The 12,355-nt window shown below is 34.1% G+C and overlaps 1 protein-coding gene across 1 annotated transcript in view; it reads left to right on the top strand.

The window, feature by feature from the left end:
* Positions 1–12,355, top strand: part of SCN7A (sodium voltage-gated channel alpha subunit 7) — a 74,463-nt gene that overhangs the window by 46,458 nt on the left and 15,650 nt on the right. Inside the window, exons 11-15 of the mRNA XM_023516362.1 lie at positions 411–649; positions 1,613–1,786; positions 3,342–3,698; positions 7,134–7,532; positions 10,390–10,495. Coding sequence (XP_023372130.1) covers positions 411–649; positions 1,613–1,786; positions 3,342–3,698; positions 7,134–7,532; positions 10,390–10,495 — 1,275 coding nt within the window. The remainder of the gene's footprint in view (positions 1–410; positions 650–1,612; positions 1,787–3,341; positions 3,699–7,133; positions 7,533–10,389; positions 10,496–12,355) is intronic.

The following is a 12,355-nucleotide window of genomic DNA, read 5'->3' as shown; positions in this document are numbered from 1 at the left end:
CAAACTTAAGCAATAAGGAGAGAATATTGAGATGAACAATGCAGACAAATTTCAGACATAACATTTGAAACATTAGAAAGGGTGGCCAAAAAGTACCAGGAAATTTCCCTTAACAGTAAAACATATTAAAATATAACTTTGTGACTAAAAATACAGATTGGAGTATATCACAAGGTCCCTTCTCATTTCTACATTTTTTTTACATATAACTAAGAATCTTTATTATGAAAATATTGAGACATTATTTTGTAAAGCATGTTAAATCTATAAATTATAAATAATAATGTTATCCATAATATTCAATATTTGTTTTCTTGAGGGACGCACCTACATTTTGCTTCTAATACACACTTTGCCTTATTTTCATACTTCTAACTTTTCTCTCTGACTTTTCTATTCTTTCATTTCAGAACTTAAAAAATCCAAGAAGAAATGCCCATTGTGTTGGTATAGGATTGCAAAACTTTTCCTGATATGGGACTGTTCTCCTTGTTGGTTAAAATTGAAAGAGTTTGTTCACAGGATTATAATGTACCCGTTTACTGATCTTGTCCTTGCTTTATGCATAATTTTAAATGTATGTTTTTTGGCCTTGGAACATTATCCAATGAGTGAAGAAATCAACAGTCTTCTCAGCATTGGAAACCTGGTAAGACTCTGGCTATATCTTTTCTTCATTTGCAGTTTCAACATTTCTTTATTTCTCCTTATCACCATTGCTTTATGATTCTGATAGGTTACAGCATGTTTTATGATTAGATAAAGTATCGCATTCATGCTCTGTGCCCTATGCTTTGTAAATATTCCTAACACTGAATAGTTGGACACCTAGAATTTAAAATTCTGCCATTTAACTTTCAGATTCTCAGCCAGTTGCTTGGCAGTCGAGTGGAAATTATTTACTGAAATTAATTACCTTCCCAAATGCACAGTCTCTTGGCACCATTACCTCATTGATCAGAGTAGGGTAGATGTGAAATGACAGATACATATGAATGTTTCACTGACACCTGAATTCTGAAATCCAGACTACAACAGCCCGTGGCCTTGTCTGTTCTAACCAAGGTCTATCTTTGCCTTAGATTGGAGCCTATCATATTGGCCACTTATTTTTGATATTCACCTGTCCCCTTTCACATACAGTGCAGATTTCTGTGAATTTAAAAATAAGTCACATTGAAGCAAATGCATATTGTTTAAGTTTCTTCGTTTTTATGATTTTTGTTGTTTAGTTGCTTAGTGCCTAGTACTAATACAAATAGCAAACCAATACCACTTTCAATTTATACATTTGCTTGGTAACGAAACATTGATTTTGTTATTTATGCCAGTATTGTTTTTAAAAGTCAATTTCCATAGGTATGGAAAGATTTCCATTCTCAACTATTGTTTTATTTTCTTCGAGGATGGTTTTTATCAAAATAATCAAAGAGTTTATATTCAGTATTAGATATGGGTTATATGAGTCCGTCCTTGTAATGCAGACTCTAAAACTAACCATAGCTTGACAGAGAAACTGTGAATTACCACTGTGTGAGTTACGGTTTGTGTATGAAGATACTGATACAGCTATTGAAATTCTATTCTCATCCATATTTTTATTTTTATTTAGGTTTTTATCGGAATATTTACAGCAGAAATGATTTTAAAAATAATCGCCATGCATCCATATGAGTACTTTCAAGTAGGTTGGAATATTTTTGACAGTGTAATTGTGTTCCTTGGCCTAACAGAACTTTACCTAGCAAATATTCAAGGAATCTATTATTTTCGATTATTCAGGATGGTAAGTAGAATCCCAGAATTAATTTTTATTTTATCAGAGTTTGTCTGTTTTATCAAACATAAAAAGAGGGATAGTAATAGCTATTTCATTGGGATTTTGGAAGTATTAAATGAACTAATTCACATGTAAAGAGGTTAGTGCCCTGAGAAAGAGTAAGTGGTCTCCAATGCTGTTATCTGAACACATCATTAAAGGAAATACGCCCATATGTGCTGCAAATTGGAGCTATAGTTCTAGGAACCAGGGTCAGTTTTGAACTAAGTTTGAAAGCAAGAAAATGAAAAGTCCCAGAAGTGAAATGCTAGTATGTGACTAAGTAACTGCATCAGTACGTATTTCTAATTGTAGGGTAGGAAAGACCAGTCAGACCAGCAAAATATTATGATAAAAATTATTAGGTCAGAACCAGAATATGTCTACAAAGTAGGGTGATGGTGAGATTCAGAAAGTCAGGCCAATAATGTAATTAGAATGGCATTTATGGGAATGTTAAATATTTGATAAGTAATGTATTGTCACATTCTGGTGACAGGTTGAAGAGATGTCACAGGAATTAAGAACAATTAATTACATTTTTTTTTGCAGTTTTTGACCAGGGCCAGGTTTGAACCCACCACCCCCAGTATATGGCGCCAGCGCCCTACTCCTTTGAGCCACAGGCGCCACCCAATTAAATAGATTTTTATCTTATCTTAATAATTACTTCCTAGAGAGAAGTTTCTTCAGAACCTGGTCTTAGATCCTTATTCAAAAACTTTTCCAATGAATAAGAGAAATATATACAGAATATGGTCATCAAATTATGGATGAAACAAGATTGGCAAATGTAAGAGATACACCAAAAGATAGTATTAAAATATCTTAAATGCTAATATTGGGCTGACTTTAAGGTGATCAAATTTTACATGGATAAATGTAAAGCTTTTCTCTTGAGTCCAGGAAGCAAATTACCCACTAGAAAAATTCAGGAAGACATAGAACATGCAAAGATGAAGCATGAGCTGTAACTTTACCGTGACACAGTGACCAAAAATGTTAAAGTAATTTTATGCTGCGTAAATAGAAATAAAAGTCTCGTGAAAAGAAAGGGAATATTTAGACTGAACCTAAAATGTTGTTTGGTCTTTGATGTGTTATTTTAAGGGAAAATAAATAATAGGACCTTCAGTAGAATTCAGTAGATCCTGACAGATTTTCAACATCATCTGTGTGTCAAAATGTAGAAAAAGTATCCAATGCATTTTAGAACCAAAAAAAAAAGAATGGGCACTGGCTTACTAAATATTAACACATAAAACTAGAGTAATTATAATAGCCTAATATTGAATGGGAATTGCCATATACATCAATTGAAAAGGATAGGTTTAGATTTAATTTACAAAATCATAGATTATGTGAGATGCAGTGAGTTGTATGTAAAGTGAATATTAAGAGATTCATATTAATAATGGTTAAAACCTCAAAGGACATATGATACTGATAAAATTTTTAAAATTCACATCATAATAAATAATGACCAGGTTTCTCATTCTTGTTTTTCATATTGTTCTATTAGTTGCGAATTTTCAAGTTGGGGAAATATTGGCCAACTTTTGAGAATCTGATGCTGACTCTTACCAACTCAGTGGCGGCCCTGGAAGACCTGGTTCTGCTGTTGTTCACGTTCATCTTCTTTTCTGCTGTACTTGGCATGAAGCTGTTTGGTCAGAGTTACAGAGAAGGTGTCTGTCACATAGACAAAGACTGTCAGGCCCCACGCTGGCATATGTATGACTTCTTCCACTCCTTCCTGAATGTGTTCCGCATGCTCTGTGGAGAGTGGATAGAGACCTTATGGGACTGCATGGAGGTCGCTGGCCGACCTTGGTGTATTTCTTTTTATATGATGGTCATTTTAATTGGAAACTTACTGGTAAGTAGTCGATGCTTTCACATTTTCTTTCATAACTGGTATAAGATATTCTGATATTTTCATGGTGTGAATTGATAGGATCCCATGATCTACCCAATTTGGTGACCAGAAGCCACGTGTAGCTATTAGCTGCTAAAATATAACTGGTTCAAATTGAAATGTACTATGAAAGTAAAATATACACTGGGTTTAAAGTTTTACCTGAATTGAATGTAAATTATTTCATTAATAATGTTTATAATCGGGTGCATTTTAAAATGTTAATACAATAGTCCTCCCTTATCTGTTTCATTTGCTGCAGTTTCAGTTAACCATGCTCAACTGTGGTCCAAAAACATCCAAAGGAAAATTCCAGAAATAAACAATTTATAGTTTTAAATTGCCTGCTATTTTGAGTGACATGGGGAAATCCTCCTCCATCCTATTCTTTCCTGCTCTAGACATGAATCATCTCTTTGTCCAACCATATCCACGCTCTTTATGTTACCTGCCTGTTAGTCATTTGGTAGCTGGCTGGGCTAGCAAGTTTCAGGCATCCTCTGTGGGTCTTGGAACATAATGAGAAGGGAGACTAAAGTTATATGTTTAGTTAAATAAAATGCATTGACATCACATGCCTTTATTCATGGTTTTTTACGTAGTTTCTGTTAATTTAAAATTGTATATGCAATTCGCGTGATATTTCTAATGGGTAGTACTAGTTTATAACCTTGCTACTTGATGTACCATTGACATCATGTGGGAGGTGGTTAGAAATGCCGACTCTATGATCCCTTCTCAGGCCTGTGGAAGAAAACTCCACAGTTTCACCAAGTCTTGGGCAATTTGTGTGCACATTAAATTTTAAGAAGCACTTAAATGTAAATTTGCCTGTGCACTGGAGTTACCTGAGGAAGTAATAAAAGTACGCTGATGTGTTGGATCAGTTCCCAGAGAATGTGATTTTACTGATATGAAGACATGGTCTGATCATCAGGTTTTGTTTTTTAATCCTCAGTTGATTTAATTGTTCAGCAAAGATTGAAATTCACCGGTTTATAAAAGTGTTATGCATTAGCTAAGGGAGAAAGCATTCACTTTTAAATTTCCCAATGATTGAAGTGGTGTTACATGAATTAAATAAGCTTTCACTGCTTCTAAGAGATGATATGGCTTATAAAAGAAAAGGCCTTACTGGAAGTGAAAGACTAGCATTTGTATTTTATTCACATGTCATAATGATCAAGTACATTTCCCAAAGACTTAAAAAATTCCTGCAGGTTAGACTCAGTCTCATCTGTGCCTTCCTCATTGCTTCTGTTTCACCTTGGGGATATCCTTGACATACACTTATCATTTGGCATTGTTAATGTACTTGTCTGTCTTCTTTATTGTAAGGAAGCTCCTCGTAAGCTGTAAGCTTGTAAACTGTAAGCTCCTTGAGGGAAGGGGCTATAACTCTTCTCTATATCACAAAGCCTAGAATATGTATCAAACATGTAAAAATACTTCCATATCCCGTCTTTGTCTCTATTACTAGTACACTTTCAACTCCCAGTGATGTAAAATATTGTTCTAACTTGCTGAAAAAAATGATCATATAAATCAGTATACATGGCTCAAAATATGAGGGGGAGAAAGAGATCTTGCTTCAGCTATGGCATGGCACAGATGTTCAAAGGAGATTATTAAAGGAAAGATTCTTTAGAATGTCTAGATTCTTTATATTCCTTTCTGGCTGGTATCCCTTGTTTTATCAAGATGTCTGCTTCAGTCTCAAGCTTCACATTTTTGTATCACATCAGGTCCAGCAGAAGGCAGATTTTCTTTCCTAGAGGCCACAGCAAACTTTTCATTAGGTCTGAGTCGCATGCCCATTTTTGAACTAATTTCTATTGCCTGGGGTGTGGAATACATTTAGTATGGTAAGCCATTTATAGCTCTCCCTTAGAACTGGAGATGGCATCAGACCAAACCCAATCATGTGACTAATAATGGGATAGGAGTAATTTGCTCAAATTAAACGTACATTTCTGTTTCCAAAAGGAATGGCCGGGGCTGTTGAGAAAAGCAACAACAAACACAGAGTTCAAAAGCAAAGGAGCAGAAATGTTGAGGAAAATAGATATATTAAAATAAATTTAAATTATAAGTAATATAACATCTCAATGTTTCTTTGTCTTTGCTTTTGAATTCTATTCCTTTTTTTTTTTTTTTTTTGCAGTTTTGGGCCAGGGCTGGGTTGAACACACCACCTCCGGCATATGGCACCCGGCGCCCTACTCTTTGAGCCACAGGCACCGCCCATTCTATTTTTCTAATTCATAGTGACTTGAAACTTCAAGACACTATTCAGGAGAAATTCAGAATAAAATGAAGTTACATGAACTTCCATTTCCAAATGGTTGGCCATCATATTACTTGTCTCACTTGTGGAAACAGGTGCATTGCTTGAGCTCAGTAGTTCAAGACCAGCCTGAACAAGAGTGAGGCCCTGTCTCTACTAAAAATTGAAGAAAACTAACCAGAAATTGTGGTGCACACCTGTAGTCTCATCTACTCAGGGCACTGGGACAAGAGGATCGCTTGAACCCAAGGGATTGAGATTGCTATGAGCTATCAAGATTTCATGGCACTCTACACAGGGTGAAAGAGTGAGATTCTGTCTCAAAAAACAAACAAAACAAAATAAATAAACAAACAAAAAACCCACATTTCTTGCCTGAAGTGACAATTCATTTTCTCATGCTGAGACAGCGGCTCAGTGAGAAAATAAGTTGTGGAATAAGGCAGATTTGAGTCTAATCTGTGTGATCTTTGATATTTGATGTCTATTACGTTTGCATTTTTATGTATAAAAGAGAAACAAATCATATTACATAGGATGTTGTGCATTTAGGGTGCATTCTGGGTATACAAACCCCTGGTACAACACCTGACACGTCGTAGTTGAGTAAGAACTGACTGCTATTTTAGTTAATTTGTTCAGTTTCATAGCTCAGGTCAGCTTTTTAAAGAAATTATTTATTTTTTAGATTGACTATAAAATTGTATGTATGGTGTACAACATAGGGTTTTAAAGTATACATAGATTATGGAATGATTAAATATGGCTAATTAACACTTTACTTTTAGATAATTATAATTTTTGTGGTGAAAACACTTAATATCCACTCTCTAGAAGTAGAGAGCAGAGTGGTGGTTACTAAAAGCTGGAGTGGTTAATGGGGAGCAGGGATAGGGGGAATGTTGATCAAAGAATCTGTAATTACAGTTGCGTAAGAGATCTAGTGTGTGACACAGTAACTGCGGTTCATGACAATATACTGACTGGATTTTTGCAAAAATACTAAGTGAGCAGACATTAAGTGTTTTCAGTTCAGCTATTGCAAATATTTTTTGTTCAAAAGAAAACAGAATGAGCTGCATTTGGCCTCGTTTTACTTTCTCGTTTAGATACTTTACCTCTTTCTGGCCTTGGTGAGCTCATTTAGATCGCACAACGCTGTAACAACAGAAAAGAACGATGAAACAAAGAATCTCCAGCTCGCCCTGACAAGAATCCAAACAGGAATAAGCCACGTGTTTCTTAAAATATTGTGCAAAAAACAAAATATTCCGAAGGAGAGGCTGGACCATGCCCTTTCTGAACTGAGCAACACCCAAGATTTCCTCACGGATAAGGAGAAACACAGTGGCACAGAGAAAACCACGGTGACGGAAAATGAGAGTCAATCACCTCTCCCCAGTCCTAGTGTCTCAGAAACTGTGCCGATTGCTTCGGGAGAATCGGATATAGAGAATGTGGATAATAAAGAGATTCAGAGCAAGTCAGGTGATGGAGGCAGCAAAGAGGTAAGATGTTCTGATGTCCTGAGTGCTTGCTGACGTGTGGTATTGGTGGGAAGGAAGTGCCACAGTGCTGTGGTGCCACTGGCAGCTCGCCCATTCAATCCTAGCTCCTGACTTTATGCTTTTGGTCAAATTACTTAAACGTTCTAAGCTTCAGTTTTGTCATTTGCAAATGAAGAGAAAATTATACTTACACCTTAGGGAGAATATAAAAATTAAGAAAAATAGTTTAATAGGACATAGAACAATGTCTAGTATATAGTGAGCGCTTAGGGAACATTAGGTAATGTAATTGTAAAATTTTGTAATTAATAAGCAGGCAGTTGGGGGTTACAGAAAGCATATTGAGGGAACAGTTTTGCTTGCTTTTTTTTTTTTCTTGCAGTTTTTGGCTGGGGCCAGGTTTGAATCCGCCACCTCCCGTATATGGGGCTGGCGCCCTACTCCTTTGAGCCACAGGCGCTGCCCTTTTTCTTGCTTTTTAAAATTCTATTAGTTCATTTCCACAACATATATTATAGCATTATATAATTAGGTTGGACTAAAATAATAATAATAAAAAACCCATTCTTGGAACCCAGCAGATCTCTGACATTTCTGACCATCTTATTTCCTGACCTCTTCTGATTTGACTGACACTCTCTGAAATAACTTTGCAAATTGGTCTGTTAACGGGAGTTCAGTTTCAGTTATTCAAGGTCCTTCTAGCATCTACTGAATGTGTCATAGTTTTAGTTACAGACACATTTTCCCTCTACATAACCAGTTCATTTACCTTTAATTAATACCATTACTCAAAAAGAGGGAAAACTTCCTCCCCAGAACACTTCTCTCCCTTCACTGAAGACCCTGACTACCGTACATTTCTGGGTGAAATTGCTGTTTACCATAGCAAATCATGTTGGAGGATCCCCAGATACCCTTTGCCTATCCCTTCAGAAAGGCTGAAGAATGAAAGTATGTAAGAAAGAGGTTACTTGAAATAACTATACATGTTCACATTTTAGAAATTGTCATTTGTGCAGTATAATCATTTGGTCTTGGTTGGTTAATTACTCACAAAAGATTTATTCATTTACTTATGCAGTTAGTTATACATTTAATTTAATTAGTGAGCCACTTTCAAGATTTGTAGCCTGTGAGTTCTTAGAATGTTGATCTACCAAAAGCAAAAAAAAATATATAAAAACCACATATGATCTGATAATTCACAGATACAATAATCGTTTCTTTGTTATTTGCACTTACAGTCTTTCAAAATTATAAATATGATTACATATATTATAAAAAATATTAAACTTTATATCATGCTTTATGTGTTTTTATAATGCAGTAATCCATCGTGGTTACTTTATCATGCTGAATAATCTTCTACCAAAATAAATGAGTTGTAATTTTGAACCTTAATTTATTTACTTGTAAAATTAGAGTGATTCCTATTCATGAGATTTTTTGGAAAAATCACATCAAAATAGTTTGTGCTATTTTTCAAGAGGTTTAAAAAACTCTTAAAACCATACATGTAAAGTTTGTAACTTTAATTATTGGGTTCCAATAATTAAAATATTGTAATTATACTTCATTTGCTTGTTTATTGTTTACTCTCAAATAAATGCATTGTTAATAGCCTTTATTTCATTAGAATTAAATTTTATAAATGTAAAGTAAACTGAAATAATAAGAAGATCTGTTTATTTAAGAGTAAGATTCTGCTGGATTTTTTAAATTGAGAATTAATAATGACTTACTGACAGTCGATGCCATAAGTACTAAAGTAAACAAAACATTTTATTTCCCTGACACTTATTTTGCTTAAGACCAAGAGGTAGACACAATATTTATAATTACCTGTTTTTATTGCTTTCTACTTTACCAACACATTTTTCTTTAATAGTACTGGCTATATTCCAAATGCTTAAATGTGCTTATCTTGACTTGCTTTAATTAGAAAATGTTATTTATGTACTATTAACTTTAAGAACTGAATGATTTTAAAGGTTAATTTATTATATACTGGTTTTTAAATAAAGTATTGCAAGAAAATAATTTTAAGTAAAGGCAAAGCATATAATTTGCATTATTACCTGTGCAAAGCAATGACCACCTTGTCCTAGACAGCCTTGAACTTTAACCAAGAGCAGAGTGGGAAAGAAAGTGAGTCTTCCTCTAGGCTCTTTCCCTGGGGTTTGTGCCACCTTCCCAGGCGGGTTTTGTTCCTATTCATTGTGCCTTTTCCTCATCTCCCTTCATGATAAGCTCCTATCAGTCCCCTCCTATGATGACATACACAAGAGTGTTTCGACTGGATTTTATAATCAAAACTGAGAGCATAGATATTTACCCATCTTTAACATCCAGAAAGTATTTGTTTTGATGCTACTGATTTATTTGAAGTAGAATAGCATCAAGAAAGTATTTATTTTGATGCTACTGATTTATTTGAAGTAGCATAGCATCAGGAAAGTATTTGTTTTGATGCTACTGATTTATTTGAAGTAGCATACACATATGGGAACCTTGTAAGTAGCTTCAAGAAAACTTTAGAACCCCAATCCTCTTGTAAACTGAAGGTAGCCTATGTTTCTGTTAGAAGCAAAGTGATATTAAGTAAATGTTAATTTTTAATTAAAAATTATTTACTTTAATTGTTCTAAAATATTTTTTTAAAGTTCAACTTACACCAACGTGGATGCATTGGTTGCATTTTAATATCAGTTACTAAATCAACCACAAGTCTTTTAAATGTGATAACATTTTTCTGTATAAAATTATTCTTACTTCTGAAAATGAACTAACTTTTAGCTATAGGGAGTAAATCAAACTTTAATCACAATTTTTGGGGTGGGACTTTGCTTTTTAGAAAATAAAACCATCTAGCTCATCTGAATGCAGTACAGTGGATATTGCTATTTCTGAAGAAGAAGAAATGGTCTGCGAACATGATAGGCCAAAACATCTTAAAAATGGTAAGAAAAACATTTCCTTGGTAATTTTATTGAAATTAGACTACATTTCTCTTAACCTATGTAATACTATTGGATACACTTTAAATTATAAAGAGTTCATCAATTTGGCTAAGGGGTACACACATACATGTGTGTGCACATGAGTGTCCTTATAATGAGTGTGCAAAAATAATTCAACATTGTGTAAAGAGGGAAAGGATCTAAATTTTCTAAATTCTAATGAAGTAGTTAAGAGGGTTGACTCTGAAATCAGATAGCCTGAATTTAATTCCCAGTTCACCATTTACTTACCTTCTCTCTGATTCAGTTTCCTAATCTGTAAAATGAGGATTATAATAATTTAGCTCATGGGACTGTTAAAAATATCAAATTTGTGTACATACGGATGTGTGTATAATCTTAGAAGAGAAAGAGAACCTAGCCACAAAGAAAATAGCATCCAATAATATTATCAACATCATCATTATACTTCATTAATTTAGTGTTCAGAGATATTAATTGATATAGCTAATGCAGAACAGAGCTATGAGTAGTGTTAGGTGAGTAGAATATTATTGATATTGTTGATTCCTGACATATTTTTCATGCTATAAGTAACATTGGGCAAAATCATATAGTATTCATATTTAATTTTGTATTGGTAGCTGTGTAACTACATACATTAGAACAGAGTACGGTTTTGGAGTAAAAGAGAAAATCATTATAATTAAAGCAGTTTGGAAAATGCATATGTGTACTTTTATATATACATTTATCTGTACACACACATTCATGCATATACATCTTTATGTTGAAGGGGAATAAAATATTTTTAGACCTCATAGAATGGGGTCAACATTCAGAACACTCAGATGAAAATATCATCTAACTGTCATAGGAAAATAAATGCTAATCGTAACATTTATCTATTTAACATGAAAACTAAGACATATAAGGATTCATATAACATGTACCTCTTAAGGTCTTGGGATTCAAATTAGTTTTCTAGAAAAATGAGCTCATTACTGACATTTCAGACTTCCAGAATCACTGGAAAGTAATCAAAACAGTAACTGCTAAATGCTCAAATTTTTATCTTTTAAATAAGACTTTGTTCTCAGTAGCTTGAGTTTTAGGACTTGCATCATCTAAGACAAGGGAGGAAATATGTCCTGTATTTTTTTTTGGCCAGAGATGTGTGATTCAACACTATGCAAAATTTTAACATGAAATAGTTTGTCTTTAAACTTTATCCACTTCATCTACCTCCATTTCTTCTTCTTTCTTATCGGTTTCTCAATCTCTGCTCACGTCTCAAGTTTTCCTTCTGTTATCCCTCTTGTTCAGCACCACACAAGGGCACCTAGTTTCAGATAAAATCCCACTTCCAGGCAACTTAAGAACTGAAATCAAAACAATTTAATTGACTTAACTAACATGCCTCTTGATATCTTATATGTATTTATATGTATTTTCAAATGTGAATGCTTGTTATTCCATGTGAATCTTTACAGAGTGAATTTTCAGGCTTTATATCAAAATGTAACATTTAGTACATACACATTTTTTGGGCGGGGTGGGGACTAAGTGTATTCCCAGACTTTTTCTCAGTGAGAGGATGCATTACACATCCCTGCCTTTCACAACTTCTTTCCTCTAATGACTTACCAAACGTACAAGTTCATTTTTTCCATCTCTCCTCTATGATTGCGGTGGTCTCATAAATAAAAGACCACCTATATCAGAATATCTAAATCAATAATCACTAAAATAAATGGTAGAATGTTTGAAATGTATACTTTTTTATGAGTTTTCCACATTTTTAATTGTGGGGTACAGTGTGGTGTTTTCATATACAATTTGAAATATTTTCATCGGCTC

Source organism: Otolemur garnettii, unplaced genomic scaffold (assembly GCF_000181295.1).
Source record: "Otolemur garnettii isolate 467f Iridium unplaced genomic scaffold, OtoGar3 scaffold00090, whole genome shotgun sequence".
Classification (NCBI taxonomy): Eukaryota; Metazoa; Chordata; class Mammalia; order Primates; family Galagidae; genus Otolemur; species Otolemur garnettii.
The sequence above is the reverse complement of the archived record's forward strand: the minus strand, read 5'-3'. Positions and strand labels throughout refer to the sequence as shown.